Source organism: Strongylocentrotus purpuratus, unplaced genomic scaffold (genome assembly GCF_000002235.5).
Source record: "Strongylocentrotus purpuratus isolate Spur 01 unplaced genomic scaffold, Spur_5.0 spur5_scaffold_21, whole genome shotgun sequence".
Classification (NCBI taxonomy): Eukaryota; Metazoa; Echinodermata; class Echinoidea; order Camarodonta; family Strongylocentrotidae; genus Strongylocentrotus; species Strongylocentrotus purpuratus.
In genome coordinates, this window is record NW_022145607.1 from 35,995,492 (window position 1) to 36,014,167 (window position 18,676).

An 18,676-nucleotide genomic window follows, 5' to 3' on the forward strand; every position below is an offset into this window, starting at 1 on the left:
TTTTTTGTTATGGTATTGTCTTTTTGCCTAACAAACTCTGAATGTGAGAGAAACCAACGGTTTTTACTTGAGTGTAAATGCTCCTTCTATCAGTATTCAAGTCAGGTATTGAGAACGCTAAGGGATACATGTGAGATACCACTTATCTGCTTTCTTTCATTTGCATTTCATCATGTCCCAGGAGTGGCGCACTGCTTTACAAAACCTATCGTCTCTCATTAATAATCACCTAAAGCTCAAAAACGCATCTAGAGAAGCGCTCTATCATCATAATGCTCATTGGAATAAAACTATGAATTTTCTCTACATCACAAAATGATAAAGTTGATTTACTCATCATGTATCACTATCGACATTAACCTGCATGACATTTTGACAAGTTCTTTATTTAGATTTTCTATCATCCTAGCAATCAATGCTACTGTCATTTAAAAAAAAACTACTTTCGCATTGCCATATTAACTATATTCATGAAGTAAATATAATTCTGGATAGTAAGTAACATCCTTTTCTTCTATTGCACTTCGATGCATCCATACTGGGTTGCTGACTCTTTCTAATCATCCATTAAAATATGAACATATTCTCATCCTAGGACAGATTTCAGTTCTGCTTCAACTCACATGATAAAAAGCCAACATTTAATAGTTAGGATGCTATTGTCCCGACTAATATCACAGTGAATTTTCTTTTATCGCTCTGCTCCAGCTGGGCATGTTCTCTTTCTACTTCAAACTATCTCCTCCTTCTTTCTTGCTCAGTTCTCTTCCTTTCCTTGTAATCTGCTATCTATTTCCTTCTCCTATTTTTGTCACCAATTCTCAATTTTTGTTTTCTCTTTGCTTTCATGATAACATCTGTATATCAGTCAAATAAGAAATCTATAATTTGTTACTGGAAGAATGAGATTGAGAATGATGATATTAAGAAATTCAAACCTCCAAACTATCCGGAACGCTGTTGTACATGTACACTGTAAGTTAACCCGACGATTACTAAATTTTCTCACTGCCACAGGCTTACTACATGTACATGGACCACTCGGTTCCAGAAGGCAATGGGTTAAATTCATGGCCTTATCAAGAAAAGTTTCTAGGATGCATTGACTTACCATAGTGGAGTTGGACGATAAATGGATGATTCACATCCACCAAGATGTTTCTCTCCATCTTTGTCCTCACACGATCACGTACTGTTAAATAATGAAAAGACAAAGAGATATATAACTAAAGACAAAGACACATATAACTAAACATCATGGAATATTAAAGATGATTAGGAGGAGATGTAGAAATGACTGAATTATTGTAGAGATAAGGACATAATGTAGGCATATCTAGAAATTAGTATACAACATTATACAATATACCAAAGGATGGTTAAAGCTATGAGGAAACATAGTTGACAAGACTATGGAGTTATACAAAAAACAAGAAAGTGATAACAAATACAATGGCAATTTATAAGAGCATTTGGGATAGGCAGAAAGGAGGGATTCCTTATATAAAAGCCTACCCCTAAAAACACACATACAGGAAAACGAGGACAAAAGAACAGAACAAAAAACAAAGAACATACTAAAACTACTGTAACCTATCTAATATGAAATTGAAAACATGGCTTACATAGACACTAAAAGGATATTTTCACAACTACAATATTCCTCTGAAATTTCCTTTCAATTTATTACAAGATATTTGAAGAAAATTAAATGGTTCTGAACATATTGTACCCACTTGTTATAATGCATGTGATGGAAATTATAAGCATGAATACTTACTTGATTGATCATAATTCAGCTATCACATTTTATTCTATAATCAATTGACCGATATATACAATATATTTGCATTCTGGAACATTCGGTGTATATTTCATTGGGTAGAGTCAGTGAGAATTGATTTTCCGTCCTTGCCAGTATACATGTAGTACTCATAAATCCATTTTAGAATAAAATTATGTTTTCTGTCTGGTTGGATAAACAGATTAGGCATTGATGTCCTCTTTTATCTCACTTTCCTTTTATAAACATCAATGATATTGCTTACAATTACCAGGGGGCATACATGTACATGTATACTGACACAGTCAGAACAGGATAAATATGCAATCGCACCATTTGTGGATTGAGAATGCATTATTCTAATACAAGAAGTCTGTAATTATGCATAACAGCTCAATCAAGATGAGCAGAAACAGATTAGATATACAGGCTAGAATAAAACTCAGTTTGAATAAAAGATGAGGACTCTGTTCCTATTCTGATGAGGCAATGATATGTCTGGGTTCAAAAAACAAAGTATACAGGGAAGGATTGGCGTAACCATAAGATGCGTAAAATAATTTTGGAGGGCTACTGCCTGCAAAGCTAAAGTGGACTTTGCCATTATATTTAATGATTTAATAATTTAATGATTCATACATTAAGAGCCATTAATTAACAGAAATTGTTTTAAGTGTGCTAGTTTTTCATTAACATGGGTTATATTTAGAGTTTCTTAGACTCAGATCATGCATGCTTCTTTTGCCTGAGGATGGTGCCACTTATTACGAGCATCAGGGAGAGGAGATGAACTATTAATATTATGATTACAAATAAGGCGTAAAAAATTAAGTATTGTTTTTGCTGAATCTCTAATTGATAACCCACAATGCAAAGGCTGGATTCCTGAACAAAAAATTGTTGGCATGTCATTATGAAATAAACATGCCAACATAAATAGTTGCAGTAGCAACTACTCCGAAGATCAAGATACATTAATCTTGATCTAAGGAGACACGAACGAACGAACGAACGAAAGAAATAAACACAAGAATAGTCAATATAAATGCAGAACCTCTCGTTTTAAACAAAGTGCAATACCATATTTTATTGATCTTCTTAATAATCACTGATTGTTTTAAGTTTTTCTTTTCAAACCCAATCTTTTTTATTTGTGTATTTGAACAGTTGTCTTTTTAACCAGACCAGTATTTTATCTGTCATGGTTTCATTGTACGATAATGTAGATATGTTTTGTGAATGGATATTCTTTTCTATTTATATGTATCCTCGATCATTGTAAACACATACATTTCAGCTTTTTAGCCTTGAATTGAATTGAATTATCAATGATATAAAAGACTTCTTAACTACACACTCTTATCTTCACACAGTGCTTTTTAATGTCTACCCGCTTGCTCCATGGGCCTAGATTTATATTATCATTATACTTTTCATTTCCCAAATATGCTTTCTTTCTCGTAACTTTAGTTGTTGTTTTTCACAATGTATTTAGTTTTTACGGGCTGCCCACTTTGATCAGTCAAAGGGTTTCAAAACAATTGGCAATAATTAATCCTATTTACCGACCCGTCATAGTTAAGGGGAAAAATGTTTTGAACCAATATTAATGAAAATTGCAAAATTTAACAGAAAAATGACAGATTTGTACACAAAAATAGTGACTTGATATCTTAAATCGGGTTGCTAATTTAAAGACTAGTTAATGATGATTAGTTAGTTCAATTAAATCTAGGCCTGAGTCATGTCGGGATTTTCATAAACCGGGTCCCGACGGCCTTGCACCGGTCGGGACCCGGTGTCCCGAAATCAGCTCGCAGGATTTGTCACTTGCCTCTATAAAAAGCGCATATCATCAGTATGTCCCTTAAAAGTGACATTTTTATCAGTCAAATAAATCAACACATGCATACCTCGGCACAGATTGGTATATTCTTCCATTTGACATTATATTCATCCATGATTGGCGATGTTTAGTGCCATTATCGTGCCTCTAAAAGTAAAAAAAACTCGAGCAAAAATATAAAGACTACAATCGAGCCGCCATTTTGTCTATGCAGGTTGAATAAATCTTGTCCAAAAATATGAATGTTAGAATAATAAAACGGCTTTCTAAAAAATTCTTCTGTACAATATACCGATCATATAATATTTTAAAGACAAAAATAAATATTTATCTTTTATTTTAAACATCGCATGCTTTTTTTTTAAAGCTGAAAATTACTTGGTAATCACAAGAAGTTTCGATACGAATAGCTGTTGCAAGGCAAGTTCAGACTAGTCTCGGAAAAATGCGCAGTGCTCCTCGTTATCTGTAATGCGTGCCAGAACGAACCCAAACAAAGACGTGATCGTAACGAGAAAAAAATCATTAAAAACTACGAGAGCACAATTGGAAAGATATACTGCTCAAAATTACCATAATCAGATACATAACTTGGACAAAGAATTCAATAATCGCCCAAGAAATGCCACAGAAATTGTGATAATCGAGGAGTAACTGGGTACATTTTTATCGCAAGGGGCCTGCTGCAAATACTCGAATCCTTTGTTATACTGCTTTTTACCGTAGAGGGCGGTATTTGCCTCGTGTTCAATTTAAACACGTTTAGATATATTGCAGCAGGCCTTTCCGATAATGATTGTACCTATAGTAACTCATTAAATATCACTATTTATGTGGCTTTATTTGGACAACTATTGTATTCTTCCTCCAAGTTATGTATCTGCTTACGATAATTTTGAGTAGTTGTCTTTCCAATTGCGATCACGTCTTTGTTTGGGTTCGTTCTGGCACGCATTATAGCTAACAAGGAGCACTGCGCATTTTTCCGAGACTAGTCTGAACTTGCATTGCAACAGCTATCCGTATCGAAACTTCTTGTGATTACCAAGTCATTTTCAGCTTTTAAAAGAAGCATGCGGTGTTCAAAATCAAAGAAAAAATATATATTTTGTCTTTTAAAAATTATTCGATCGGTATGTTGTAAAGAAGTACTTTTTAGAAAGTCGTTTTATTATTCAAACATTAATGTTTCTTTCAACCTGATTTATTAATTCTGCCGAGAGACCCGGCCAGTACAGTAGCTAGCTAGCAGCTGGCAACAACAACCCCATGGGGCGAACTGCTTTGCAACCCATATTTATATCAGCAGTTCGGATTGATTCTGGATGAGCTAGAATACGATTGGTAACAATTAAATACTTAAGTTTTAGGGTGGATTGATTTTAGTGGTGTGCAAAACTGCAATTTCTTATATATTTCATTATTTTTTTCGGAGCGCCGGTTCTCAAAAAACGAAACCGGGACCCGACGGCAACGGTCGGGTCCCGGTGTGATCGACCGTACCGACTCAAGCCTAATTAAATCGCTCTCATTCAAAAACTTCAAAATGTACTTCATTGGAAATAGACTAAAAACTTTCTATACTTTTTGTTATTTCTGCTCATTTATAACATAGTTCCTAGCATTCCAGATAACAAATAACGCAAAAATATCACTTAAAGAAGACGCTGTACTGTTATGGTAAATCATTTCTGACTGACCTAAAGGTTTATAATTATGATTGCAGCATGAGCTAAATCCAGGATTTTGTTGAGAACCTGAGGCAAAGATACCCAATCCCTTTTAAGAGATATGACCCCTCATCTTACCTTTAAGTGTAGCCTTCTTTAAGACCTTCATGGCGTATTTTGTTCCTGCATCTTGACCTGATGTTTTTCTCACCAAGAACACCTGAGCAAAAGGAACAAAGAAATTAATAAAATGAAGTAAGTTTACATTCCTGTACTGCTGGTTATGAAATATTTGCATTGGTGAGCAAACTTTGTTTTCTTGAACTTCAACATTCATAATTAAAATCACTTTTTTGAATTCTGATTTTGTATGTGTAAGTGATCTCTAATTTATGCAGCTTGCTGTACATAAGAAATCCTGGAATATGTTCTACAATAGACAAATTATTTAATTCACCTGTTACAAATAATTGCAAATCAATAGTCAGTATGGTAATTGCAATATATTAATTATTCCTAGGTTAAACAAAGAAAACATCATGGCTTGTCCTTCCTATCGACACATAATTTATACAATTTGCATTCTGACTACCTACAATTACATGTATATGTAACAGGTGAACTAAATAATTGTAATGAGGCACTCATTAAAGTTTTGTGCAATAAAATTTGATTTTACATATATTATGAAAATGGCCTGTTTTCTCACGGACAAGAATCATTGCTTTAACAACATGTACATTCAAACCTGCTTTGTAAAATGACCACCTGTATAGAAAGAACACCTGTCTACAAAGACCACATTTTTTGTTTCGCTTGAAAATGGTTCCTCATTAAAACATGTACTATAGGCACCTGAACATAAAGACCACCTGCCTTTTAAGACCACATTTTTTGTTTCCCTTGAGAATGGTTTCTCATTGAAACATGTACTAAAGAAACCTGAACTTAAAGACCACCTGCCTATAAAGACCACTTTTCTTATCTCCCTTGGGTGGTCTTTATAGACAGGTTTCACTGTATATATATATATATATATCATGTGCTGAGAGCCAGAAGGGTGTTAACTCTCATGCCCTTCTGGCTCTGAACAGACGATACATGTAAATGTATGAAGTTTGAACTTTAGGCGGTGTCACATAGAAAAATCCCGACCCATCTTGAATAAACCAGATTTTAGAAATCTAGTTTTTTCATTTACTTTGGTGAAAGACTGGTGACAAATACCAATAAACCGGATAACTGATATCCAGATTTTTGATGGGCCACTGCGCATGTGCCGTTTAGGTAGATAAACATTGTTAAATCACACGTTCAATCATTAAATGTGCGCTACATTGTAATATAATTGTGCGCAGGTTATGATAGCGCGTTAAAAACCCTATGCCAGCCAATCACGTTAAACTTACACTGACCTTTAAAGAGATTATTTCAACATCGGTATCAGATAGAAAATCCCTTAAAAAAAACCTTGAAAAATCCTTTCAAGAGAGAATTATCTTGCTTCATATGAACATTTTTGAAGGGATTTTTGAAGGGATTTTTGAACAGACAGCCAATTAAGAGGATAACTAAAATCTGGATAACTAAAATTCAGATTTTGGGCCTCTGTGTGACACTGTCTCATGTGTGAACTTTATGTACCTCTGTTGGAATGTCAAAGATATGTAACATACATAGGTAGCTTCCATGTGAATAACATTACAGACATGTTATATGAGACAGGAAGTACAGGGCATAGAGACGGATGTAGCCTACACTCATCCTAGAACATATATGACTATCCAATATAACTCAGCAGGCACCTTTCAAATGAAAAGTGGTGTGATCAATAATGAGCTAGAGTCTCTAGGCACGTCTTCATCAGCTCGAGATTGCCAAGTAGCCCGCTATTTCTGATTTGGGAAATAATCCCGAAGTTACAAATCGCGTCTTCATCAGCTCGAGATTCGACCTCGAAACTTGAAACTCGACCTTGAGAAATTAGCTCGAGATATTTTGCTCAGCGTTCGCGCATAGTGTGAGTCTTCGGTCTGGTGAAGACACACCGGACAAATAGCTGGATATTTTGCAAACTATCCCAAGATATCTTGGGATGACAATCCCGACCAAATATCCCACTAATTGCAACTTCGGGCTGATGAAGACGCAAATTAGCTGGTAGTTAGCGATCGGGATAGTTCAAACAGCGGGATATTTGGCAATCTCGAGCTAGTGAAGACAGGACTTCTGGCTGGAGCACTTGTCATCAATTCATGCTGTCGCGTCGGTGGGACAGGTATTTAAATGAACATTGGTAAGAACGCACCACAGTGGAGAGGTGAGCCCCTTGGGAGGAGAGGAGGGCATCAAAGAGAAAAGTTTATGAAATTGAATGGAAAGGGCAAGTCAAAGGAGAATAATGGCCCGTTCAGACGGTAGGGAGAAACGATGTATAAAGAAACGTTGTATAGCGAAGAAGCATACAGACTAGATAACAAGATTGTACAAAGAAATGTCATATGAAGAGGGTATCTCACTGAGCGGCGAAAGCTTGCAAATTAAGCGAATTGGGGTTTCGCCAGGGTTCGTAAAAGGTCTCAAACAATCACAAATGATGGCAAAGGATTGGCAAATGGTGGCAAATGGTGGCAAAGGATTGGCAAATAGTTGCTAATATTCGCTAATACTGTTGCTAACATTTGCTTACAGTTACAATCATTAATAATCGCCAACTGCCAAAATTCACAACGTTCGTAAGCGTTCGCTGCTCAGTGAGATACCACCTTATAGAATCATTGTATAGCGAAGGAGCGTACAGACTAGATAATAACATTGTACAATGAAACGTAAGTTTGACAAAGGCTGCGTTCATGCTTAAATTTTGAAGGCAGAATGAGCGATCTGAAACGCTCATCGTAAACGCTCATCGTGATCGCAGTTCCACGATGTAGTGTTCATGCTTATTTCTCTGGCTCCCCCAGGCAATTCTCAGTGTGTGGCCTTAATTGGTCTTCCAGCTGGATTCGCAAACCTTCACTGTGCATGCTACGTAGACCCACTAGAGGTCAGTGCGTTGACCCCATTTAAACGCGTTTACAAATTGTAAACGCATCTTTTTGTGAGTTTACGATCGGCGATCGTGATCGCCGTTTTTCGGTGATTCTACAAAAGTGAGCTAAGACGCAACCGTGTTTTAAACTAAACGCGTAACAGATGCCTGATTCTGGCCGTCAAAATCAAGCATGAACGCGCCCAAAGTCAGTCGACAACTTGATGTGACAGCTGGCTAATTTTCATTTCTGTGTGCTCACAGTAAAATACAATACGACATTCAGACTAGAATAGGACCCCGAGTCTAAATTGAGTTTTCATTGAAACACGGCACAAACAGGTATTTTGCTACACGATAGTTCCAACATTTCTTAACAGGGCGCTCAGACTAGGAAAAATGTCATCACTAAATCGTATCTAGCTAAACGAGAGTCGTACAGCTATAAGACGAATGCCGGTAGTCTGAATGCAGGAAAAGTGGGATGGAAGCGAGGAAGTGTAGAAATAAGGAGGAGAGGAGGGGGGGGGGGGGGAGCATGTATGACTCTTTGATCAGTTAATTGTACAGGTATAAGAGTGGGTGGCGAGCTTGACAGAGAGGACATTTTAAGCAGGGAAGATTTATGAGAGGAAGTGGGAAGAGGGAGGATGATGAAATACGCCGAGTCAATTTAAACAGTCTGAATAATTCATACGACTGCAATATTCAATATATTCTCGAGATTGGGGGATCCTTACAGGATATGAAATGAAAAAAGAAGGGTCCGTCTAAACTGTAATTCCATTCGTCAAATATCTTGTATGCACTGATTTCTGTCACATAAGATGATATACAGTAATGCTGTTTTGTTTATATGAAGGTTGATAATGATCTTTAATACAAGTATATGGTGAAGAAAAAAAAATTCTCTTTTTGTGTTTGGTAATGACACAAAATCCAATCAATGTATTGTGTGCAAGAAAGAAATCAAGAAAAACAAATATAGAGTATCTCAATCTTGCTACAGTTCACTGCACTTCTAAAACTGGCTGACTTTGCATTGAAAATACAATAACTTTCATTCAATCAAAAATTCTTTAAAATAGCATGTTTTTTTATGATGTAGAATAACCTTCTTCACAAATGCAGAAGGTTACAATCAATGAACGTACCAGTAATCCCATTGTAAGTATCCAGAGTAGAATAGTAATTTGACTCAAAAACATTTAAACTGAAACCTGAATGATAGATGGTCTGTTGAGGAAACCTTGGGATCATGATACAACACTACTATTTTCTGATTTATTTGCCAAATCAGGGAATTAGTTCATAGGTATGGCATAACTGCACAAACTACAAATGACCTTTTATCTGCACACACACAATACATGTATAATCTCTGAAGTAGCTCGAGAGGAAGGAAAATCAAAAAAAAAAAATAGGTTTGTTCATGATCAAGTTTCTCTCTTTCTTAACCAATGCCCCCCCCCCCCCCGCCCCCCTCCCTTTTTGATTTTTACCTTTCCACATCTAAATATTATTTGCTAATGAGTATTCTGATATCTATTTTCAATGTGCTAGAATTCATGACCTTTCAAAATCAATACGAAAAATTAATAGAGCACAAAACACTCAATTATAATATTTGGAAATGTCAAGGGATTATTTAAGCCTATCAATGACACTATTTGAATGACAATAGGTAAGTGGTTTTGAATGTAAATCTTAATCAAATCATTTTAGAACAGTCCGAGTAGGTCTTGTACAATACAGCTAACGTGATGCAAGAGAGTGGCTTCCACGGTCGGTCCATCATTTCCTCAATTTATGCTGAAGTCCATTTCAAGGAGACACACACACGCTTATCTCCATTGATCATTTACCTCCTTTTATTGGGGTAATGTACTTTATACAACCACCATCTCAGCAAGAAAGTGGTTTCGGATTCCCGGACAAAATTAGGCACAAGAATTACGTCAGCGCAATCCCAATGTACTTTATACAACCACCATCTAAGCAAGAAAGTGGATCGGATTCCCGGACAAAATCAGGCACTAGAGTTTAATACGTCAGTGCAATTCCACTGCTCATTTTGGTTTCCATATGAACTTGTCCAGTCAATTTCTTTTCTCAAAAATATCATGAACTTAAATGGAAGTAGGTCCATGATGAAAGCATCGATTTGACATATCTGTTACATAGTGAACCAAAGTGGAAGGAAGTATGTCAGTAAGACTGAAGGACGTTGCATTAAAGGTACTATGTCCCATTTGCAGGCCCCAAAAATGAAAAGGTTAAATTCCAAACGCATTTGAAAGATAATACTAATTAGAACTTCCCTCAAAACGAAAGGGCTTGAAAATTGTTTTTGTTGGGAAAATAACGACCATTACGTGTCAAATCGACTTAAGTGATTGCAACCACTTAATAATTATCAGACACTTTTACCAAATGGTCGTAAGTTTTGTGCTGCACAAAGATTCAATCAGTTTAATTTTTGCCATTACAAGTAGATGGATATTGATGTACCGTATTTGCCGGCGTAAAGGCCGCAGTATTTTTGGAAGATAAAATATCAAAAAGTCGGGGTGCGGCCTATGCGGTGAAAGAGTAAAAAAAAAAAAAAAAAAGTAAGGCAAAACCAGCACGAATTTGCACATATGGGACTATAAACGGTACAATAACTATACCACTATGGTACAGGACATTTCCACACATCTTACCGACAATTTTATCTTGCATTGTTGACATGAAGACGAAAATAAATTTCCAAAAACAACATCTGCTGATAGATCTTGATCTAAGTTCATGCCAATGCATTGCAAAAGTAAAAGGGCCGTTTAACGGAGCTGCCGCGAAGCATCCAGCACGCGAAGTCGCTATTTTGAATCCATTTCAATACACAAGAGAGAGACGCAATGTATACATCACAGAAAACAGCATAAGCTAGCATCAGTGCGGGATGGCCGAGCGGTCTAAGGCGGTGATTTTAGTCACATCAACATTTGTACGCAAGAGATCAAATCCCGACTTCGACAAAAGTTTTTTTTTTTTTTTTTTTTAAATGTCAAAATCAGGGGGTGCGGCCTATACGGCGCTGCAGCCTTATCGCCGGCAAATACGGTAGTCAAATGCTCATGTACCCTTTACAGCTCATTTTATTTATGTTATTACCAAAGAAAAAAAGCCAGTCAGTCTCTCAAAAGTGTCTGACAGGGAACTCTAAACAGGGAACTCTAAACAGTAAACTGGTTACCTAGCATAATTTGGATACTAGGACACTGCTAATGTTTAAATTTCACAGATAGGACATACATGACATACATGTATTCATAATTCCTGCAAAGCTCTACAGAATTTGATGCTGGCTGCGAATGTGACATAGTATCTCTTAATAAAGAATGTCTAATTGAAGGATTTGATTCAATCAAAATATGATAATTGCTTACCTTTCCGAATGATCCTTGTCCTAAGACCTTGAGTAGCTCAAAGCAGCTTGGATCAGCTTTCTCTAAGCCCTCAGCAGCCATGCTGGTAACCTCTATCTCCCTCATCTCTTGATCCTCCTTGACAAACAAAACCAACATAGTCACATGTCAACAAAACATGATATTATCAGGGGAAAAATGTTTTAAAAATTTGGGGGGCTACTTTTCAAGCTAGCTGCATGAAAATAACATTCTCGAATTTGTTTTGCATAGAACTCTGTGCAAAAATTTTGGGGCTCTTTTATGACTTTCGGGGACTACTTCGCCCGAGCCCCCATGAATTTTTTTCCCCTGGATATTATATTCTCAAATGAAAAATGGCAACATCAAATCAGATTCTCAAACATTGTTAACATTATTATGTGGCGACATTGGTTAACGGTCATATATGGATTTGAATCTTACAGAGATAATGTGCTAACCCTATCAAAGTCTGTTTTTCGTTGGGGGCGGGGGGAGGGGGGCGAGGGAGAGGGTTTGTCTGCGACTCTGCGGGCACACTTTACCACAATTCCTGAAGCCTTGGACCAAGCTTAGCTCTGCCAGTCTCTGGCTGTGTCAAAGAAGAGCAGCTAATTAGACCATGCTGTCACACTATAGTCTCACAGCCCAGACACATCGACCGACTCTAAACAGGGGAGGGGGGGGGGGGTGTTGGGGTGGGGGTAGGCTCATGCCATCTGTAAGTCAAGTCTAGCGTCTATGGGTGCGTTTATTGGGTCTTGCCACTAGATATGTACAAATCGTACCCTACTATCATACCCCACTATCGAACCCCACTATACGAAAGTGATTTGCGGGATGTCACGTTTATCGTCTCTTCACGATTCAAAATAAAGGCCTTGTGTCTGCGCAGCTGTTTTGCGCCGTTTGACCCGGTAAGCAGACAGTTTTTTCGGAGGTCAACTACACACACATGCTTGTACACAACACATGGCGCACGCTAGCCTCCAAACCGGAAATTAACCTGGGTGGTCCGATTTGTATGTGGGGTTCAAAACAGCTTTGCGTTTATCATCTCTCAGAAACGTGATTCTGGCTGTATGTCACATTCAAAACACACCTTTTTGCGTCTTTAGATATGCCCATATCTAAAGACCTTTAAAAAAGGCTTTGCGTTTATCACCTTCTAAATTTGCCTGAAAGACGTTTGAGAAACCTGATTCTAGCCAAAAATTTGGTCAATAAACGCACCCTATTATGGACCCGGCCATGCTTCCATCTATCCTCCATTCCATCATCCTTCAGGCTATAACAATTAGCTGATGAATAAACCCCTCTTCTCCCCATAATGCATTTCTTATGAGATGAATTCCTAACTTTCCTATACATTCTACACAAAATATAATGCACTACCACGTAAAAAGTGACTTGATGCTTCAAAACATCATTTCTCATCTCATCAATACATGATGCGATGAACGACCGCTGCTTTTTTTTCTCTTCATGATGATGTTAAGTTAATATGATTCAAATTTCTATATATCTTATAACACAGACTTCAGTGAATGTGCGTAGGACTTAATTGCGCGCAGTTGCTTTTCATTTACATGTTAAAAAGTTCATCACTTCATATCTGAACGAGCCTTATGGGATTCAAAGGAACAAGTAGATGGGGGCATACCTAATCTTTGTGAATATGGGTCTGCTGAATATTGATTGTGATAAGAAATTGTATACAAAATAACATAATAATAATAATAATGAATTACTTAAAGATCTTTCCCAAAAGATAAAGCACACACACCCAAAACATAACCAAAGTTAACATACAATGACTGTACATGTACAAATCTGTGTCAATGATTCATATACAACACAAGTCCCTTTAATGATATCAGCCATTCCAATGTCGATTGGAGGGCAGCCTTGTAGAAACCAGCCTTGTAGAGACCAGACAGACTTCTTTACTTACATTATACATTGCTTATCCGGTCTTTCAAGTACACACAGCTAGCACTGATAATAAAAACTAGCCAAGAGCATATAGTATGTCACAGTAAAGCTACGTTGAACAGCACTGGCAGTGAGGTGTACAGCGGGGTATATTCCTGAGAAAAGTACGGATGTAATTCATCATTCCAGGAACCTGCAAATATTTACGACTGTACCGAGAAGTGACTCAGTTCTGGGCATGAAGGTATTTCCCCTCTGACTGATGCTCAACAACATTTTCAAGTCAACTGTTTCAGAGACCCTGACTTACTCGCTGTCAACAAGGATTCTTTGTAGGGCAGATCACTATCAGCTTTTCCTCTTTAAATTGGCAACACCAATATAATTGGCAACACCTACATGTTTATGTTACTGTTTAATACAGTCTTCCGACAAAACAGTCTGGGTCTAAATAAAGTTTCAAACAAATTATCTTTTACCGCAATTTAAACAACACTAATTGATAAGATCTATTTTACACTGAATCATATCTGCACCTTTGGACTACAAGATTTAGGTCCTGTTCTTAGTTTCCCCGAAACTTATAATAAATTAACCCCATGACATTTATTGGAGAGGGAAAAAAATGGGGGAAAAAACGGGGAAAAACAAAAGGGCAATATATATTCTGCTCATCCTGATCATGACATCTCAGAAGTGTTTTCATTTTCATCACTCCAGTGCCCTTTTAGATTGACAGATCATGTACTAAATGTAACTTGCCTTTAAGTCAATCAACATCACATTTGATTTTTTGTTTTAACAGTTACTATGTCAAATACAAAACTTGTCAAGAAAACTAAAGTGTATTTGCATACATGTACAGTATGATGTTGACCTAAGCTTTCATGATAATTCCCCCTGTATAAATGTCAAATGCAATAGCTCTTGAACTCTCTTGATCATACATGATGTAAAGAGTGTCAAATGGGAATTTCATCAATTAGAGCCCCTTATTGTGACTCATACCTTTACTAAGGACCTTGAAGGTGAGAGGCTTGAAAGTTTCAGTATTGGATTACATACAGGTGAAGGCTAAGTTCACACTTTTAAACCATGACTAAACTTAAAGTTTACAGAGTGTTGTGTAAACCTAACTATGGATACAGAAAGACATAATAATACTCAGTTTTTATATAGCGCTTTATATTACAATCACTAAGCGCTTCGAAACTTGGAGATTATTACCCCCGCTTTATCTGTGCTGCCATTACGGCGCTTTAGCATTTCAAGGAATTAATTCCTGCCAGGTACCCATTTACATCACCTGGGTTGGGTGTGGCAAATGTAGATCAATGTCTTGCCAAAGAACCGCGGACCCTGTGATCGACAGTCTGGCGACTTAACCACTCGACCGCGGCACCTCTAGACATGTGTACATGTACCGTAAATCTCCGTGTATAAGGCGCACCTGTGTATAAGGCGCACCCCTTATTTTGGGAAGGAAAAAAAAAAAAAAAAAAAAAAAAAAAAAAAAAAAAAAAAAAAATCGTTTTTTTTTTTTTTTGGTTGTTGTTGTTTTGTTGCCGAAAACCCACGCGGGGAAGGACCTTCATTTTACATCGAGGTGCAGTTGAAGGCGCTGATTTGTGCTTGTGAACTTGTCACAAATAATAGTAACAATGTCGTTTTTAGAAGAGTGTGTAAGATCATTAATGTAAATAAAAAACAAAAGAGTACATATGGTACCAATGGTGCACCTTGTGGAACACCATTTGCTATTCAAAAAAATATTTGAGGAATTATTATTATAAACTACATATTGAGATCTATTAGAAAGATTACTTTATAACCAAGATGATAGACAAATTTGAGTGTTGTTGTAGTTTCCGAGTGGTGAGTCAACACACTAATTACTGAGCTGGGAGACATTGCCAGGCATAGCGCCATAAATCGAAACTAAAAAAAAAAAACTATAAAAAAAAATTTAAAAAAAAAAAAAAAAAAAAAAAAAAAAAAAAAAAATTTCTGTACCTGTGTATAAGGCGCACCCCCGACTTTCAAATTTTTTCGGCGGCAAAAAAGTGCGCCTTATACACGGAGATTTACGGTAACTGCAAGATAAGTTCACACTTTAAAACCATGACTTAACTTAAAGTTAACAGGGTGTTGTGTAAACCTATCTATGAATACAGAAAGACATGTGTAACTGGAAGATAAGTTCACACCTTTAAACCATGACTAAACTTAAGGTTAACAAAGTGTTTTGTGATCCTACATGTAACTATGGATAGACAGACATGTGTAACTGCAAGTTTAGTTCACACTTTAAACCATGTCTAAACTTAGAGTTTACAGAGTGTTGTGTATGGATACAGAAAGACATGTGTAACTGCAAGATAAGTTCACACTTTTAAACCATGACTAAAGTTAAAGTTAACAGAGTGTTGTGTAAACCTAACCACGGATACTGGAAAGACTTCACAAAGATCATTTACAGTTCTGTTTTCATAGTAATAGAGCTTTGTAATAGTTGACTACATGAACCAAGGAGAAACATTTCCTTCCTGTTAGTTACAATACACTAAATAAAGCTACAGAGAATGCCAGATAGCTGTACGACGCAGTCATCATCAAAACGGCAACCACTGGCGATCGTAAAGTTGGCGGCTTACTTCAGTCTGCCAATTCACGTCTGAGGAAGATATCTGAACTCTAGACATCAAAACTGATACAGGTAAATTTCGGATATGATACCAGGGCCCCAACTTACAAAGAATTATGATAGATTCAAATCAATCGCAAGTTTGGAGTCTCCTATCTCTTAATATGTACATACATGTAGTTGCGATTTATATCCACTCTTTGAAAGAGGGGGCCCAGAACTTTCAAATCATTATTACAACCATCCTGATGAAACTCTTTCATAATCTACAGAAAATAGAGAGTTTCATATTGAAGAAGAAAAAAGATTCATAGTTTGGTTTGACATCTACTAGACAAAGTATATTCAGTAAAGATATTTTAATATCTTGTGCACACACAGTGGAAGTCCGTCCCGAAAAACAAGCATAGCTTTGTAAAATTATTCCTAGCTAAACAATCAAGGAATTTGAAGGAGATTACAACATTAATACCAGGAAGTAATGTTTCTCTTAAAGGGGAAGTCCACCCTGATATTAGGTTGGTTTTAATAGAAGCAGAAAAATATAAATTGGTTAAAATTAGAACAAATTCTGCTTGAAAAAAAAGATAGTTATGAATTTTTGAAGTTGCAATCAATCAAACAGAAATTGGCAACACTGTGACATATCTTGATAGCTCCTTTCCACTTTGCTCTGTGCATACAATTTCATAAACTTTCACTTTCTCTGTTATTGATGATAGAATATATTTTGTTATCCATCCAGGGGTCGAATAGAAACTTGTTAGCAATAATTATTATTTAGGGTGCATGCATGATTTAGAATTTTCTTCAGGGAAAATTAAAAAATTCTGATTACTTCCCCTTTAACTGGCATGAACATATTGGACAGTACATGCATTTAGCATTCTTGTGGAAGAACATTGTCATTAGCTCACATTACTAATGTGAGTTTTCTAATGATCTAGAATACATGTTTGCATTCATGCATGGCACGTCTTACAGCCTTTTCACACACAGCTACAATTCATTGTACATGTTTCTAGAGCTGATTAGTTTAAAGCTGTTTAACTCAACAGTTTTAAACAGCTTTAAAGAAAATTTTCCCTGTGTGAACATTGTTTATACGATGTTTGGATAAATACAAAGTCGTGATTCATACGCCGTTCAAAGCAGGCTGTAGATACGAAGTCCATATCTAGAGAGCTTGACATTTTGTGTGTGAACGGTTATACGTGTTTAAACTGGATGGAGCGTGCGCTTTGTTTGATATTGTCTCTCATAAATAGTGACAGGAAACAATTACATTTTTTTTTTAAAGCAGTTCTTCTGAAATGTCATGTATTCTTGTTGGTCTGCTTATTCATCCTTTGATCAAATCAACTTCCTATTGGGGTAAATAACATTTCAATTTTCTGTATTATACTAAATGAATCACAGAGTATAACCATCTAATGTTGTCTGTATGACATCCACTTGGCTGGACAACTAGAATGATATGCTCGCTATCTCAAGTCTAGATAGAATCCAAAGAGAATGAAATGAAATCTATTGTTCTATTAAATATCAACCAATCCCCGGTTTCACATCCTATCGGCTATTACATACAAGTATAGCAATCCTTTCACAAGGCACGTCTTCATTAGCTCAAGCTAGATATTACCCTGTGGCTGTAGTTTTGAAACTAGCTCGAGCTTAATATCTCAACCTATTTGTTAGATGAAAGATGTAATTAGCTGGATATAGAAGAGGCGTGATATAGCTCAGTTGGTAGAGCAGTGGTCTCGTAATGCAGTGGTCTCGTAATGCCGTGACCTGGGTTCGAAACCAAGGCGATGCGCTAGTGCTATTTGGTAAGGCATTAATCCTCATTACCAGGTCCCTCGGAGAGGACCTAAAGCCGTCGGCCATCTGGTTGCCTACTAATACAAGCATTTATGCTTTCTTAGCAGTCAGGTAAAATAACCATCACATCCATCTACATGTAGCTTGAGCTCACTGCCCCAGAAAGTTTTGGCTAGTTCGTAAAATGCCATGCTACAGTTGTACATGTACATGTAATTCCGAGATTCCATAACTGGCTATTTACATTCTGTCTTCATCAGCACGAGATGCAATCTCGATCCCAACATGCACGGCGACCATCCATTTCCGGTGGTTTGTTTACTTTTTCGATCAGCTGCGTGGATGTAATGCCTGTACTTACGGCCCGGGTGTGGGGCATTCGGTTTCCCCTGCGTGACTGGAGCCCGGTATGGCGGTATACAGAACAATTAAAACTGCTTATTCAATCTAGTGCATAAGTTTTGAGCTTATATTTCAATATTCGGCATGCCGTTCAATCTTGAGCTGATAAA

At 36.9% G+C, this 18,676-nt stretch overlaps 1 protein-coding gene across 2 annotated transcripts in view; it reads right to left on the minus strand.

The window, feature by feature from the left end:
- Positions 1 to 18,676, minus strand: part of LOC592417 (ribosomal protein S6 kinase alpha-2) — a 58,999-nt gene that overhangs the window by 29,752 nt on the left and 10,571 nt on the right. The window contains exons 1-4 of one of the 2 annotated variants that reach the window (XM_030994669.1): positions 13,716 to 13,836; positions 11,762 to 11,878; positions 5,438 to 5,519; positions 1,112 to 1,192 (exon numbers count right to left, since the gene is read on the minus strand). In XM_030994669.1, coding sequence (XP_030850529.1) covers positions 1,112 to 1,192; positions 5,438 to 5,519; positions 11,762 to 11,878; positions 13,716 to 13,724 — 289 coding nt within the window. In that variant the 5' untranslated portion in view covers positions 13,725 to 13,836. Of the gene's footprint in view, positions 1 to 1,111; positions 1,193 to 5,437; positions 5,520 to 11,761; positions 11,879 to 13,715; positions 13,837 to 18,676 lie in introns of those variants that run through there. The other variant, XM_030994668.1, reaches the window with a different exon arrangement.